At 36.9% G+C, this 18549-nt stretch overlaps 1 protein-coding gene across 1 annotated transcript in view; it reads left to right on the plus strand.

The window, feature by feature from the left end:
- LOC124594822 (ER lumen protein-retaining receptor) overlaps positions 1-15806 on the plus strand; it is a 30886-nt gene extending 15080 nt beyond the window's left edge. Inside the window, exon 5 of the mRNA XM_047133266.1 lies at positions 15141-15806. Within this exon, the coding sequence (XP_046989222.1) occupies positions 15141-15175 (35 nt within the window). The 3' untranslated portion in view covers positions 15176-15806. The remainder of the gene's footprint in view (positions 1-15140) is intronic.
- The last annotated feature ends 2743 nt before the right edge of the window (positions 15807-18549 follow it).

Here is an 18549-nt window from a genome sequence, read left to right on the forward strand (position 1 = left end):
TGGAAAAGGCAGCGAAAATACTAAAAGAGCGAATTACCCACAATGTATGTAACCTTATGTGACACTGCTTGATTAGCACTTTTAAAGTTGAAAGGAAAATCTTATGAGCAGATGGATGGTGTAGCAGTGACATTGCCTATTCCATCATTAACAGGTGACATCTTTAGGGAAACATTAACGAATTTGCATTTAATTTGTCATTTCTGCAACAAAAATGTTGGCTTCCTTAAATTGAAAGTACATTTCTCATTTGATCTCGTAGAGAAATTGGTCCACAAACTCTACCAGTAACTCAATGTACAGCACCAAAACATACGATTTATGTTGGAAACAGGGTGTGGATGATAACACTTGGGCACACTATCTCCAGCAAGCCCACGAACAGTAATAGCTTTTTGCATTCTATATCCCACTATTAGCACCCACATGAATGAACTCAGTGTCACGCGACGCTGGTTGACAATGAAATGTTTTACGATAACATAGGGACTTTTGTGGTGTATATTTGGCTGCTGTTTTCAGGTAAAATACTTAAAAGATTTAATCACATGCAGTTTTGACAGAAATTTAGAATTTTTGTAAGGTATGGAAAACATAGGTATTTAATTGTTAAAATACCAACAGTATTTTGTGTTAAGGTTTGCAGTGTAATGTGCTACAGAAAAAATGTTTATTGCAATAGAAGGGTGCATGCATCCAGTGACAACCAGGCAATCCAGGAAAAAAATCTGGAATTTTTCATCTGGGGTAAAACCCAGGATTTTTTTATAATTCTGGGGAATTTTTTCATTGGTTCAGTTTTCAGTTAAATTTTTTCAAATTTGACTGGTAAGAAATAACAAAGAACTTTACTTTAGCCCGCTAATGCAAATACTTTAAAAAAATTTTGGGCCCAGAAGACCAGTCATTCATTCTACTATTTAAAATTTTATTGGCACATTTGTGTTTGATATATTATAAACGTAAACACGCTAGAACAGACCAAGCTTCATGGTTAGTTTTTTGTATTTATTTTAGTTCTTCCATAGATTATAAATTATGCAATAACTATGGCAAAAAGTATAATTATCCTTCAATAAACAAAGTGTGAAGTGAGTTCCTGAGCAATTTCTCATGTAACTGGCTTTTCTAAGGAAAAGTCAAAGTGCTAGGTGGAAAATGTACTCAGCCAGGTAACCCACAAAATATTCAGCTGCTGCAATTTAAGTTGTGCGCTTAGGGTCCACCTAACCACACCTTCGGGGAAAAAAAAACCAACCAAGAATTTTTGATGACTAAAATTAATTATATGTGTGAAGGCTTAGCTTTTCATGTAGCTGTGCTGTATCTATATTAATTTAAACCATTACCTTCTCCTATTTGTGTGTTTGTGCTACTTAACAATGATGCTGCTAGTTGCTGGCAAGATCATATGACATGAGCTATGATTGACTGACAGAAGAGCATGGCAATCTCAATTTCCGTGCTTCAGAAGCTGTTGTGCCGTATTTGGTGGAATACTTTCATAATATGAAAATATACAGTGTAAATGTTGCCAGTCATGAAAGATAAACATGTTGTTTTTCACTGGGTTTAATTCACTACAGTAGTACAAGTTTATATGCCAACTAGCTCCGCAGATGCCGAAGAGATCGATGAAATGTATGATGGGATAAAAGAAATTATTCAGATAGTGAAGGGAGATGAAAATTTAATAGTCATGGGTGACTGCAATGCGATAGTAGGAAAAGAAAGGGAAGGAAATGTACTAGGTGAATATGGATTGGGGATAAGAAAGGAAAAGGGAAGCCGCCTGGTAGAATTTTGCACAGAGCATAACTTAATCATAGCTAACACTTTGTTCAAGAATCATGAAAGAAGGTTGTATACATACTAGAAGACTGGAAATACTAGAAGGTATCAGATAGATTATATAATGTTAAGACAGAGATTTAGGAACCACGTTTTAAATTGTAAAACATTTCCAGGGGCAGATGTGGTCTCTGACCGCAATCTGTTGGTTATGAACTGTAGATTAAAACTGAAGAAACTGCAAAAAGATGGGGATTTGAGGAATGGGACCTGGATAAACTGACTAAACCAGAGGTTGTACAGAGTTTTAGGGAGAGCATAAGGGAACAATTGGCAGGAATGGGGGGGAAAATACAGTAGAAGAAGAATGGGTAGCTTTGTGGGACGAAGTAGTGAAGGCAGCAGAGGATCAACTAGGTAAAAAGACGAGGGCTAGTGGAAATCCTTGGGTAACAGAAGAAATATTGAATTTAATTGATGAAAGGAGAAAATGTAAAAATGCAGTAAATGAAGCAGGCAAACAGGAATACAAACATCTCAAAAATGAGATCGGCAGAAAGTGCAGAATGGCTAAGCAAGGATGGCTAGAGGACAAATGTAAGGATGTAGAGGCTTATCTCACTAGGGGTAAGATAGATACTGCCTACAGGAAAATTAGAGAGACCTTTGGAGAAAAGAGAATCACTTTTATGAATATCAAGAGCTCATTTGGAAACCCAGTTGTTTGCAAGAAGGGAAAGCAGAAAGGTGGAAGGGGTATATAGAGGGTCTGTACAAGGGCGATGTACTTGAGGGCAACATTATGGAAATGGAAGAGGATGTAGATGAAGATGAACTGGGAGATATGATACTGCGTAAGAGTTTGACAGAGGACCGAAAGACCTAGTCAAAACAAGGCCCCAGGAGTAGACAACATTCCATTAGAACTACTGACTGCCTTGGGAGAGCCAGTCCTGACTAAACTGTACTATCTGTTGAGCAAGATGTATGAGACAGGCCAAATACTCTGACTTCAAGAAAAATATAACAATTCCAATCCCAAAGAAAGCAGGTGTTGACAGATGTGGAAAATAGCCGAACTATCAGTTTAATAAGCGACGGCTGCAAAATACTAAAGCGAATTCTTTACAGACGAATGGAAAAACTGGTAGAAGCCAACTTCGGGGAAGATCAATTTGGATTCTGTAGAAATATTGGAACACACGATGCAATACCGACCCTACGACTTATATTAGAAGATAGATTAAGGAAAGGCAAACCTACGTTTCCAGCATTTTTAGACTTAGAGAAAGCTTTTGACAATGTTTACTGGAATACTCTCTTCCAAATTCTGAAGGTGGCAGGGGTAAAATACAGGGAGCGAAAGGCTATTTACAATTTGTACAGAAACCAGATGGCAATTATAAGAGTCGAGGGGCATGAAAGGGAAGCAGTGGTTGGGAAGGGAGTGAGACAGGATTGTAGCCTCTCCCCAATGTTATTCAATCTGTATATTGAGCAGTGTCTTGAAAGGAGAATATAAGACGAACGCCATCAAAAGCAAAACGAGGATAATGGAATGTAGTCGTATTATGTCGGGTGTTGCTGATGGAATTAGATTAGGAAATGAGACACTTAAAGTAGTAAAGGAGTTTTGCTATTTGGGGAGCAAAATAACTGATGATGGTCGGAGTAGAGAGGATATAAAATGTAGACTGGCAATGGCGAGGAAAGCGTTTCTGAAGAAGAGAAATTTGTTAACATCGAGTATAGATTTAAGTGTCAGGAAGTCGTTTCTGAAAGTATTTGTATGGAGTGTAGCCATGTATGGAAGTGAAACATGAACGGTAAATAGTTTGGACAAGAAGTGAGTAGAAGCTTTCGAAATGTGGTGCTACAGAAGAATGCTGAAGATTAGATGGGTAGATCACATAAGTAATGAGAAGGTAATGAATAGAATTGGGGAGAAGAGGAGCTTGTGGCACAACTTGACTAGAAGAAGGGATCAGTTTTTAGGACATGTTCTGAGGCATCAAGGGATCACCAATTTAGTATTGGATGGGAGCGTGGAGGGTAAAAATCGTGGAGGGAGACCAAGAGATGAGTACACTAAGCAGATTCAGAAGGAAGTAGGTTGCAGTAGGTACTGGCAGATGAAGCAGCTGGCACAGGATAGAGTAGCATGGAGAGCTGCATCAAACCAGTCTCAGGACTGAAGACGACAACAACAACAACAACAATAATAATTTCCGAAAGTGCCAGGAAGCTCTGTGCCAGTGCATAAAACCTTCACCGTTCAATGGATTGATAAGTTTTACAGCTCCAAGGGGAAGTATATCGCCACTTAACACAGAAAAAAATGTACTTGCACTGGGGTTATAGTGCATTTTTAACCAGAAAATCTGGGAAAAATCGAGAAATTTTTGTTTCTTGTCCACATATACACCCTGAGTAGTCTATATTACAGCTACCTATATATTTTGGTATTTTGGTGGTATTGTAACGTTGAGGCTTGTATCTTTCTTTTACATATAGTTTTTCATACAAACTTCATCAACGAATGGTAAATAGATTGGTGCCTGCTTGTGCAAATTTTACAATTTCAGGTGATGATATTAATTGTCCTGACCAGTTACGATACATCTGTATCAAGCTTGTAGTGCAATAGTGGCAACAGAAAGTCTGTTTGTCAGAGGAACATATTTCCTATACTTAGGTGCAAAAGGTTTGGATCTTGACAAGTTGTGGCTCCATATCAAGTGTGTTCCAGCTGTGTGGAAGGGCCGCACCTTCCTATGCAAATTGAACAGTTGTGCAAAAGACAAGCACTGATCTCAAAAGTCTGGTCAGTTCTATTCGTTCCAAAGGTGGACCCTAGAAAAAATTCTGCCTTGATTTTGCATAAAACTTGATATTACAGGGCGTATACGACCGGAAGATCCAGGAAAAACTCAGGAATTTTTTTCATCCGGGAGAAAACTGGGAAAAATCCGGGAATTGTTTAGAATTCCGGGAATTTTTCATTGTTTTAGTTTCAGTTAAATTTTTGTGATTTTGACTGGTAAGAACCAATACTCTAACAAAGGCTATTACTGTATCCCGCCACTGCAGGATTATACTGCAGCAACAAAACATGAACGAGAGAAAAAAAAAACGAAAATAAAACTTAAGTTGCAAATGAAATGCACCATATAGCCATATACAACAACAAAACAGTACTTATACAAGCGTCTGCCAACAGCAAAGTGTATCAAAGGCTTTAGGAAGACTGCAATGCTTCATAACAACAAATTGCCTCCGGTGAGCGTGAAGTGACAACTGTTTAAATTACAGTCATTTGAGCAGTTGCGGGCGGGCTCTTGCACATGCGCAGTTGAGTCGTGTATGAGTAGTACCTCTCCCGCTTCTGGTTACAGAAGTGTGGCTGGGCGCCACTACTTAATATTGCCCCGGTTGGGAGATAATAGTAAATCTGGGGCTGATGCACAGAGCAGTCTGACTTGTGGTGGGAAGTGACATTACACATTATTACAGTGACAGTAAGTGATCTGTGTTTACGTTCAGTGACATTGTTGTTTCCTCTTCGTTTGTTGCTCTCACGTTAAATGATAACAAAACAGATTTCTGTGGCTGGGAGCTATCAAATGAATTAAAATACATTCGCATAATTACGGAAGGTCAAAATAAGTTACTAGTTTCAGATATTATTTCCACCTTTCTGACAGTCAAGCTTAATCGCCTTGCAGAACAATTAAGTTATTTTTGCCGGTTTGCTAAAGAGATTTGGCTCTCATTAAGATTTATGCCTTTGTATTAGATCCAAAGAACACAATACTTCATTATAAAGTTAGTAGTGCCTTTATCACTTTTTAATATAGTTTTTTCGAATGTACTCGTATGTCTTTTAGAAGAATTTTCTGAATCTTCATCATTAGTTTTTGAAAAAAAAATTATGGCATTTCGTAGCTTATCAAAAAAACATAAGAATCACATAAAATTATTAAGAAAAAATAGCCATGTATTAATTTGTATATTTGTATAATTTTATCAAGAAGGTCCTAAAGTCTGTGATGTTGACAATATGAACTTCAGAAACTGTGTACCATAATCAGAGCTTATTAACACGAAAAAGAAACAATCAGTAAAATCAAGTCTACCAAGAACAAGAGTGATAGACAAGTTAGTGTGGAACATGTGTGCACCACTGTTGTCTTATACATGCAGGGAGTCACTGATTGGATGTGGTTTATCACAATGTGGCTATGAAGTTGCTCTGCTGGGGAAAAACCAAGTTAGGGACCAAAGATACTTTTGAGATGCTACCTATACCAGGAGTTTATGATGTTAGCTGCAAGTGCGTTACACTTGGCAGCCTGTCAGGACATGGTTAAAAGACTGCAAGCATCTCATACATCTTGGATAGCCTGATAGACCCACAGTGACTGAACATTAAAATTCGTGTGGCGAAGATATACAGTTCAAAGAGTGTTGCCACCAGCTACCTCTAACGGAAGGATATAGGTTCAGATTCTTTATTGCCATTGACCACATACAGTAGTATAGGATTTTACAGTGACAGTAAGATACAAATATCGATCATGTTTCATGTAAAAATTAAATATATTTTATACAGCAATAATCTTAATTATTAATATCAATATTGTCAATATCATAGAACTCTTTTATATGATAACATTGGTTTTTTGTTAGCCAGTCATATAATTTTATTTTGAACTTTTTAAAAGGCAAGGATCGAACGGTAAGAGGAAATTTGCTAAAAATTTTGAGTGCATTTACTTTATGGGAGTTTCCTATTATTGATAGCCTGTGCCTTGGAATGTCAATGTTTGCCTTATTTCTATTATTGTGTTTGTGAATTGTTTCTGTAGTGACTTGGCAAGACAGCCAAGCCACTTGGAGATAGCCGAAAGGCACGCGTTTAAGCTCACGCAGACTGGCGTGAGGTCTGGAACATGACAATGTGTTGAGAATTGCAAATAAAGTACGAAGATCTTGGAATACTTAACTTTAATCCATAATTGGTGTACATCGCTCTTGATGATACATAAAACAATCTCAATATAAAATGGTAATGGCGCCTTGCTAGGTCGTAGCCAATGACGTAGCTGAAGGCTAGGCTAACTATCGTCTCGGCAGATGAGAGCGTATCGGTCAGTGTAGCATCGCTAGCAAAGTCGGCTGTACAACTGGGGCGAGTGCTAGGACGGCTCTCTAGACCTGCCGTGTGGTGGCGCTCGGTCTGCAATCACTGACAGTGGCGACACGCGGGTCCGACGTATACTAATGGACCGCGGCCGATTTAAAGGCTACCACCTAGCAAGTGTGGTGTCTGGCGGTGACACCACAGTTTCCTTGATGATACATTCTTTAATGTTCTTCCTGACAAAGAGTGCAGCCGCATAGATATTCAAATTCACCACTGTTAGTATCCGAAGCCTGGTAAAAAGAGGGCTGCAGTGTTCTACAGGACCAGCATTACACATTATACGAACAATTCTTTTTCCTGATATGAGGGAAATGTCCCCATATGAGTAGGCCATATGATATATGTGACTGAAAGAGTCCAAAATATGCTATACAGGGATAATGATTATTTACCATCTCTCAGTTTCCACATGATGTAGTTCACTATTGAGATTTTTTTTTTGAGGATTTGGCTTATATGCTCTTCTCAAGTTAGTTTGGCATCAATATATATTCCTAAGAGCTTGACACTTTTATTTTGTATATTCTTAGATAATCCTAACATAAGCTTTTGGAGGGGACTGATGACCTCAGGTGTTAAGTCCCATAGTACTCAGAGCCATGAGCTTATGGGTTTCGTCTGGGTTACACACAAGTTTATTGGCTGCAAACCGATTCAATGCAGAGTCAAGAGTTTATTGTGTAATCCTATCAAGGGTTGGGATGTCATGGTGTGAAGTAAGCAGAGTTGTATCATCTGCATAGCCGATTACAGACTGTGATATAGAATGGGGCAGGTCATTGATAGCCACAATGAAGAAGAATGGGAATGCTTATTTCTAATTGAGACAAACTGTTTTCTGTTGATCAAATAGGAAGAAATTATTGCTTATGTAGATTTTTGTACACCATAATACTCCAGTTTTGTTAATAATGTATTCAAAGGAATGCAATCAAAAGCTTTACTTAGATCACATAATACAAGTGACATCATCTTCTTATTTTGAAAAGCTGTTGAAGTCTGATCAACAATTTCCAAAACAGCTGAAGTGCTATTTTTACCTTTTCTAAATCCATATTGATTGTTGCAAAGCAGATCATGATTTTCAGAATAATTGCTTAAATGAAAGTACATGAGTGATTCAATTATTTTTGGAAATATTGGCACAATAGATACTGCTCAGTAGTTCTAGTGGAGTTGTTTATCACCCTTTTTGAATACGGGGATAATTTTCGAGATTTTTAGCAAATCTGGAAAAACTCCATTCTCTAAACATTTGTTAAACATAAAGCTTAGTGGCTTACGTATGAGGTGGACTGTTCTTTTAACAACATAATTAGACATCCAGTAGCAGTCCATACATCTGGAATTCGATAATTTAGCAACAATTTTACGAACTTGATCAGGCGTGATATTGTTCTAGTGAAACAGAGGTCCTTGGGGCAGCTGGGGACCAAGCAGATCCCTTGCAGATGTGTCTGTGGCCTTAATTTTGTCTCAGAGTTCTCTGACTGACGTGACAAAGTAGTCATTCAGTTCTCTTGGATCAAGCAAGAGTTTGACATACTTGGCTGGAAGAATTATCTTGTCTAATAACCCCCCGTTGTATACATGGAAGAATCCTGGAGATACTAAAAGGTATCAGATAGATTATATAATGGTAAGTCAGAGATTTAGGAACCACGTTTTAAATTGTAGGACATTTCCAGGGGAAGATGTGGACTCTGACCACAATCTATTGGTTATGAACTGTAGATTGAAACTGAAGAAGTTGCGAAAAGGTGGGAATTTAAGGAGATGGGAAGGTGGGAATTTAAGGAGATGGGACCTAGATAAACTGACTAAACCAGAGGTTGTACAGTGTTTCAGGGACAGCATAAGGGAACAATTGGCAGGAATGGGGGAAAGAAATACAGTAGAAGAAGAGTGGGTAGCTTTGAGGGACGAAGTAGTGAAGGCAGCAGAGGATCAAGTAGGTAAAAAGACGAGGGCTGGTAGAAATCTTTGGGTAACAGAAGAAATATTGAATTTAATTGATGAAAGGAGAAAATACAAAAATGCAGTAAATGAAGCAAGCAAAAAGGAATACAAACGTCTCAAAAATGAGATCGACAGGAAGTGCAAAACGGCTAAGCAGGCATGGCTAGAGGACAAATGTAAGGTTGTAGAGGCTTAACTCACTAGGGGTAAGATAGATACAGCCTACAGGAAAATTAAAGAGACCTTTGGAGAAAAGAGAGCCACTTGCATGAATATCAAGAGCTCATATGGAAACCCAGTTCCAAGCAAAGAGGGGAAAGCAGAAAGGTGGAAGGAGTATATAGAGGGTCTATACAGGGGCGTTGTACTTGAGGACAATATTATGGAAATGGAAGAGGATGTAGATGGGAGATAGGATACTGCATGAAGAGTTTGACAGAGCACTGAAAGACCTGAGTCGTAACAAGGCCACGGGAGTAGACAACATTCCATTAGAACTACTGACTGCCTTGGGAGAGCCAGTCATGACAAAACTCTACCATCTGGTGAGCAAGATGTATGAGACAGGCGAAATACCCACAGACTTCAAGAAGAATATAATAATTCCAATCCCAAAGAAAGCAGGTGTTGACAGATGTGAAAATTACCGAACTATCAGTTTAATAAGTCACAGCTGCAAAATACTAATGCAAATTATTTACAGACGAATGGAAAAACTGGTAGAAGCTGACCTCGGGGAAGATCAGTTTGGATTCCGTAGAAATGTTGGAACACGTGAGGCAATACTGACCTTACGACTTATCTTAGAAGAAAGATTAAGGAAAGGCAAACCTACGTTTCTAGCATTTGTAGACTTAGAGAAAGCTTTTGACAATGTTTACTGGAATACTCTTTCAAATTCTAAAGGTGGCAGGGGTAAAATACAGGGAGCGAAAGGCTATTTACAATTTGTACAGAAACCAGATGGCAGTTATAAGAGTCGAAGGACATGAAAGGGAAGCGTGGTTGGGAAGGGAGTGAGACAGGATTGTAGCCTCTCCCCAATGTAATTCAATCTGTATATTGAGCAAGCACTAAAGGAAACAAAAGAAAAGTTAGGATTAGGCATTAAAACCCATGTAGAAGAAATAAAGACTTTGAGGTTCGCCGATTACGTTGTAATTCTGTCAGACAGCAAAGGACTTGCAAGAGCAGTTGAACGGAATGGACAGTGTCTTGAAAGGAGGATATAAGATGAACATCAACAAAAGCAAAATGAGGATAATGGAATGTAGTCAAATTAAATCGGGTGATGCTGAGGGAATTAGATTAGGAAATGAGACACTTGAAGTAGTAAAAGAGTTTTGCTATTTGGGGAGCAAAATAACTGACAATGGTTAAATTAGAGAGGATATAAAATGTAGACTGGCAATGGCAAGGAAAGCGTTTCTGAAAAAGAGAAATTTGTTAACATCGAGTATAGATTTAAGTGTCAGAAAGTTGTTTCTGAAAGTATTTGTTTGGAGTGTAGCCATGTATGGAAGTGAAACATGGACAATAAATAGTTTGGACAAGAAGATAATAGAAGCTTTCGAAATGTGGTGCTACAGAAGAATGTTGAAGATTAGGTGGGTAGGTCACGTAACTAATGAGGAGGTATTGAATAGGATTGGGGAGAAGAGAAGTTTGTGGCACAACTTGACTAGAAGAAGGGATCTGTTGGTAGGACATGTCCTGAGGCATCAAGGGATCACAAATTTGGCATTGGAGGGCAGCATGGAGGGTAAAAATCGTAGAGGGAGACCAAGAGATGAATACACTAAGCAGATTCAGAAGGATGTAGGTTGCAGTAGGTACTGAGAGATGAAAGAGCTTGCACAGGATAGATTAACATGGAGAGCTGCATCAAACCAGTCTCAGGACTGAAGACCACAACAACAAAGGTAAACATCGTAGACCATATCCCTCTGTTCAGACAATTGATTGTCCTTGCTTTTATATGTTCGATAGAGTATGAGCATATTTTGTGTAATTTCTGCCAGTTCTTTTGTATATCAGTTTATTTTTGTATTTTTATGTTCAACTGAGGACCTAACTTTTATTAATGGGGAACCGGAGCACCTTATATGTCTATATTTTTTAAAGAAAGCTTCAAAACCATTTTCAGCTCCTGGGTGACACTCATAAACAGAGTTCCAGTTTGTGTCCTTTAACTTTTTAATAAATGACATAATGTGCACCTCTCTCTGACCTCTTACCCATTGGTATAAGATGGCTTATTATGATAAAGTGTTAAAAGCAGTGGATCATAATCTGCAAAAACACAATCAGCCAAGCTAACCACATATTCCTCTCTATGCAAATTAACAATAATATTGTCCAGGCAGGCATCATTATGAGTAGGACACTTGTTTGTGCAGTGCAAGTTTAATAAATTAATATATTAAAAATGTTCTGGAATCTTGCTGCCTTGAATTTCCCATTTTAATATTAAAATCACCACAAATAACAGTCTTTGTTTTAAACTTAAAAAGTTTCATGACCACTAGTTCAACATTTGTGTCTCCATTTGGAGACCTATACAGGCTAACAATTACCATGTTTTCTTCAGTCAGTCTTACACAGCTAAACTCAGCATTTACATCTGAACAATATGGCGTTATATCTAATTTTGAAAATTGTTGGACATGCTTGATATAAATTCCAGCACACCCATTTTTTCTGTTTTTCCTTCACATTATGTCAGCTAAAACATATCCTTGAGGAACAAAACTGTCAGCTTATTTTCTGTTAGCCGGTGTTCTGACACACACACATCGCACATCTACATCCTTAATGTTACAAAAATGTTTTAATTCCAACACTTTATTTCTTAGACAACAAATATTGACTTGCAGTAACCTTAATATTTTGTCATTGTTTTCATTTTCAAGTGAGCACTGATTTGCATGTGGCAAATCCGAGTTGCACATCTTGTTTCTGAGTTGGATTTGCTGGAATATTTACTTCTGCTAAAAAAGCATTTTCATCAGTGCTCTTGGTACAAGTCACTGTTTCATTATGTTGCATGTTAAATTCTAAAGATACATCAGTTTTGTCTTTCAAATGAATAACATGCTTTATACCTCACTGCATGTTTGATTTTGCATGAACTATATCCAAGATCTTGCAACTAACAAATGCTTTTCCCAGTCTGTTGATGTGCAAACCATTTGATGTATGAAATCATTTCCCTAGTGTGCTTATATCAATGTGTGTTGTATTTTTGAATTCCCTGCATATATCTTGCACATCTTTATTTGTTTGTTTGTTTTTACACAGGACCAGTTATGTAAGTCTTCACGATGTGGTACAGAAAAAACAATCACATTCATGTTCCGGAGTCCGTGCAAGGAAGAGCACGAAATCTTTTGCTTTGTTTTTAGCTACATTGTTTGTCCCCGCAAGAAAGGCAGAAAAATCGCTACTGTTCAGACCTAAGATTATTTCGTGGCTGATTGCAGTTGCTGCTTTGAAATTTGCATCTGGTTTCACTATGCTGTTGACTTTGTCTGCGTATACTTTGCAGTTCAGACAGTATTCCTCACCCCTGACTATCAGTGTAAATGTCCATTTTACTTGTGGGCCTATTTGTTGCCGGAAGATCACCATTATTTGGTCTATAATCACAAGTACCTGTTGCGTCTTGATTCACATTTTCTATGTCTTCTTTTTTGTCAATGTGAGATGGTGATAACACACGAGAATTACTACCGGTTGGTAAATGAATATTGTTCACATTCATGTTATATAGGTTGTTTTTCCGCGACGAAATTCTTCCTTCTCTTGTCTTGTTTCTGCCGTCTTCGATGCTGCCATGTGGTTTCACATTGTTCAGTTTTTTCACAGTCCATATTAGAAAGTAATTGATAGCGATTGTCATTCACTAAATTTCCGTATACTACAGTGTCTTCAATGGTTTTTACTTTACGTGTGCTGTTTTTAAATGACATTTTTGTCTACTTTTGTGCGTTGTTATAACTACATTGTGGAAGATTTGAGTGCGATTGCGACTCACTTTTTTCTTTTTGAAGTTTAGAGGTATCCGTTTTTAATTCACTAATAACAAGTGGCAAACTCAGTTTCGTAATTTCATCTTTACACTTTGCACACACTTGCTTTTTCACTGCCCAGTTCACAATTTTTCATGGCGATACTTTATGAACTTTACCCTGGCAGTCATCTTAACTCACAAGAGGCGATAGTCAGGTCACCTCTCAATGCAAATTGCAATGAAGGTTACAAGCTTTCATCTCCTTGACTGCCAGTAGTAACCAGCTTACAGTTTGCAGACATAAACACTTCCATGGAAAGCACAAAATATACTGATCTGTCCTAACAGTATATAAGAAGTAAGTTGTGTTGTCCTGTTGGTTTAACATTGTATATTATGATGCAAACCTCAATGCAGGAAAATTTTATTGAATTGCTGCTGCAAGTATTTTATCAGTAAATTGTTGTCTTTGATTATACTCTTCATTACAAACATGGGTGACCTCCCTCTGCATATCCATTCAGTTGTCTGAATACCTCATGCTTGTTTCAAAAATGAGTAATAGATAATGTTAATTTAACTTCACTATAGAGAAGTTTGTCAGAAAAATTGGTGTCATAAATACATGTGCATAATTGGTATGGAAAACACAGATTTACATATTTTGGTAAGTGTGTTGAAATTTGAAATACATTTGTATTGAGAAAGTCTTTAATTTTACGCTTGTTGTAGATTGGTTGACAGTAGTGGGGGGGGGGGGGGGGAGAAAGAGAGAGAGAGAGATATTTATTCTATGTTTTTTATGTCTTAGTTGTCATAACTTGCTGGTTTACACCATGATGTTCCAACACATCATCATCATAATAATATGCAGTTCTTCAGTATCCTCCAACAATAACTTTACATACTGCTAGTTAATCAGTGTAATAATACTACTTTCACCACTGGCTACTTGTGAGAGAATACATTCCAACATGTGAAGATTTTTCTTGTGTGAAACTTATTACGGTCTGAACTCAACCTGCACTTATTGTATAATGTGAAGCAAAACTGAAGAAGATGTCGTTTGATGATAGATAAAACATTTTGTTTCAGTAAGGTCTTCTCGATTTACAAACTGTGGCTTTTCAAATAAATCACTCGAGCTTTCAATAGCCATCTGCGTGATCGTCATCGGGAGTTAAAATCGCTGACTGCTCAGGCTGGCACAGAGTCCTGTTTATATAAGTGTGATGGCAAGGACTGAAATCTTCCGTGCGTGGCCAAAGTGATGTATGCATGGAAGACAAGTTGGGCAATTCATAGAAGCTGCAGCCCACCTTGGGACAGAGGGATGTCAGTTGGCGCAAAGGGCAGGTGCCACATTTGAAACTTGTTCATGCCTCTATGCAAGTGTCTTTTCTTTGCTTTCGCTTGCAATTTAAGGCCTGACCCAGTCAAGTTCTCTTTGTTTAATATATTATGAGTACTGTTCACAACACTTATCAACAGTGCAAATAGTTTGTCCTATTTAAATGCTACAACATTTGCTGCATTACATCATACGCACCAGGAACTCAGACCTACTTTGTCATTTATGGGGCGTAACATATCGCACATCTTAAAGACGAGCTGGAACAACAGTCTCAGTCTGCATCTCTGCAACACATGCCCTGTCTCGGTAATCATTTTCCCTCAGTATGGAAGCAATGCAGCCAGCTTGGCCTCTTCCGCTGATTCATGAGATGTCTTTCATCGGTGCTGCCAGAGAGCTTTTGCAGTCTCTCCTTTGCTGTAACCATTTACCCTGGCCATATGTCTCAAATGTTGAAATTCCAACAGTAAATGATTTTAGTCAAATGAAATTTTTGCTGAAGAACGCGTATTGCTGTCTTGAAAATTGAAGTACTGGATTTGCAGTAAATTTTCACAACGAATATTGTCAAAAACGTATACGTGTTTTACAAAATAAAATTGTACTTAGAGCTTAGTGATGTGATTGTCTTTAGACAAAAGCAGTTTAATGGCAGTGTGGCCCATAGGGGTTAAATTGAGAAATACACACTGTCAGAAAGCAGTGCTAAACTTTCCTTGATATGACAGACAACAATAAATTAGATATTTGTCATAAAAATATTAAATCATACCTAATAACTACATCATATTCTCACAGTGTAAACATTTCTGTTTCAGTTTTAAAGGGAAAGAAACTACAACTTCCAGCTTAAGGTGCAAAGAACGTAAAGACCTCTGTTTAAATTGAGGTTGAGCTTGTTTTATGCCAAATGTTAGTCATCTGTGTGGGATTAGCTGAAAAGAGATGACGACTTATGAAGAATATGATTGTGAAACACTAGTGTTAAGTGCACAGAAACATTTCATTAGTGTCATGCTGTTTGCATGAAACTGAAACTGTAAACTTAAATTCACTTACATATATGCACATCGTTGGACTCAAGGATGAAGTTTCATTAACATGTAGTTTTGTAACAGATGTTTGATAATTTAATATACTTTCATTTTAGTAGTCTTATTATTCTCAAGACTGCATGTGAATATGTGTGAACTTCATGTTACGATTGTGTATGAATATAAAGCAGTTTCAGAAAAAATACTTCATGAAATTATTTGTATCTAAGAAGTTACCATATGGAATTCTATTTCTGTTTGTTAGAAATATTACAGTATAGGAGCCAGTGTGTACAAACATGTTTTGCTAAACTCAGTGGGGTGAAAACATTCCTGGTAAAGGTATCTTAAATGTGAAGTAATTCAGAATAATTGTCACATTGGCTGCTATTTTTTAATTTATTTTCTTGTTTACAAAGAAGCTAATTAAAGAAGCACATTGCAGACATAGTTTCTAACTTGGTGCATTTACTGTTCAGTATTTTTAAGTAGTATGTATGCTACTTACTTATGCCATATACCACTTCTAAGAAAAAATGAATTGCATGATTGAGATTTGCTGTATGACTGTGGCTGTTTATTTCAAAGCTGTAAAAAGTTTTAATGTGTGGTTTAAGTTGTGATGACTGTTTTTGTACCTCATGCTGTAAAAATTGCTGTATTTTCTAAAATACAATTTGACATCAAACGAGTCCTGTTCAGTGGTTAAGACAATAGTAAGAGAATATTTACAGAGATAGTAGAATTCCACTATAGTGTTCTACTAATTAATTTCAAACAGCGGTGCATATTCGTATGAGCATTTGTCATTATATGGGAAGAGGAACTAAAACAAGTTTTATGGGTATTCAAGGGGGTTTTCGGGAATAGTTTACTTAATTCAGTGAGAGAATAATGGCACTTGGAGAAAAAACTATAGTACTTATCAGATAAATGGAATGACTGTGTCACTAGTAGCAATTATATTTTGTTACTTTTAATGTTTTTTCATAGATGAATATCAGGCATGAATGGCCAGTTTAAAAAAAAACCATAAATGAATAGACAGTATGAAAAAGACATAAAATGTGTGTAAGTTGCTCCCACAACAGTGAGCACCTGTTTCACTTGCTTCATAATTCTTCCACTAGAATAATGTGTTATGTGGAGATCTCAGTGATTAACCATCCTCCTTACTGAATATCTGCATTCAGTTTCTTTTGCCTGTATTAAATCTCCAGAAATGTTTTGGTTCTTTAGTTTTATTCCTACTGTCTGTGTCATTACACTAGCATCGGGTATTCTTTTCTCTATTCTTATACTTGAGAAATGTGTTTGATATTGTGCTTCCTATAGTGTAAGATAGTCAGCATATATTGCTATGTTTTTTCCTTGGATATGAACATTATCATACATATCACTGTAATGCAGTTACTGACAAGGGTGTTCCTTCTTGCCATCTTTCCATAATGGTCAGTGTGAACCATCAGGTTCTGCATTATTTCCAGTATCTTTTGTGTGTTGAATGTAAGGTTTTTGTAACCAAATGCCTTTATCACCAGTAGCGTACTTCCAGGTATTCTGCCAAGTTGTTGGCTGCATTTTGTGCACAAAATGCAAATAATAGCTCAGTAGAGCACCAGAAGCACATTATTAATCAGTCATGCGGAGAACACCAGAGAGATCACCGTCTATATTTGCATTTGCTGGTTCTTTCTCCCTCCTTATTTGGAAAATATATTTCACCAATTGAGTATCCTCTGCATATACTTGCAGCCAGAGAAACAAAAAAAAGCTTTCTTTTTAATTTAATTTTTTTCCTTAATAATCTTACTATTGTGAGAACCGAATTCATCTTCACTTTTAGCAACATAACTTTATCACACACAGTTACTTTAAAAAGTTCGCAAATTTGAGTAGCTGGGACCAGACAAAGGACAATTTTTGTGTTACGTAAGTTACAAAAAATATGCCTTGAACTAAGCACCTGCAAAATAATGGAAATAGTAAGCAAGCACTGGCTACAAACCCCAAAGGAAATGCATATTGTCATTGTGTCTTCACAACTTGGAAATATTGGTGGCATGTGGAGCCACTTTCTTTGGTTATCCAAATACAGATACTTTTGTTATTTGTAAAACTGGTGGTACTGTTTGCATCTATTGCTCTGTAAGCTGTTGTGTGTGAAATTAAGCTCATTTGTATTAATGAGTCATTTTACCAGAAGCTACTCAGAGAAAATGTGTGTACTTAAATGCTTCATGAACTTTGTCATGCGACGTATGTTTTGGAATTAAAACTTTATATCAAGATGGAAACAGGTACATGTACCATTTTGAATTAGCAGGAAACTACAGTGTGAGAGACACACACAAATAACTGTTTGTACTAATCAAAGATTGTGTTATATAGCATAATTTCATCACATTCAAACCTGACATTTTTAAAAATTATAGACATTCTTGGATCTGAGTGTCATAGTACATTTATTCAGAAACACTTCCCACATTTTATATTGTTTTGTATTAATTCTACCAACTTATTTCACAATCATTCATCAGTTGGAGATTGATGCTGTACATGGCAGTAATGGCTGCACATTAGATACCTGTATTCAAAGCGTATGGGTTTAACAATACAAATATTATCTGCCTCCAAGAATGTTAGTTTTAGGTATAATATAGATTCTTTTAACTATTTATTGGCTAGTACAGCAGTTTTCTACAAAGTATTGTCTGGTGCTGCAATCACTTTTTAAGTTTATGAGATGTGTTATTTTAATATAATGTAATGAAAATGATTTTGTTTTGTTATACAACATTATTCAAAACTATTTCCTAATTTGTTATAGTAATTAAATGTTTATTATGTAATAAATGCTGCAGATTGCATTCAAAATTTCTTTTCAGTGGAAGGAAATCATTGTGGTCTGTACAGTTTCAGGCAGTTTTATTTCATAACACATTAGCTGAGTAACAGAACTTAACCTCGTTCAAAATTGGCTACATTATATAGAGGTCCTATAGCAACCAGTGATGGTCATAAGGAACTGTTACATAATTTTTTAGTTTTGTTACTCCAACTTCAGAAGTAAAAAAATATGGACCTACCTATACCAGGCAAGGGCTTTAACCTATGGTGTGATGTGTGATGCCTTACACGCACACACAGAAATAGAATGAAACATTGACTTTTACCATATTTTGGAATGTAG

The sequence above is a fragment of the Schistocerca americana genome, chromosome 2, assembly GCF_021461395.2.
Source record: "Schistocerca americana isolate TAMUIC-IGC-003095 chromosome 2, iqSchAmer2.1, whole genome shotgun sequence".
NCBI lineage: Eukaryota > Metazoa > Arthropoda > Insecta > Orthoptera > Acrididae > Schistocerca > Schistocerca americana.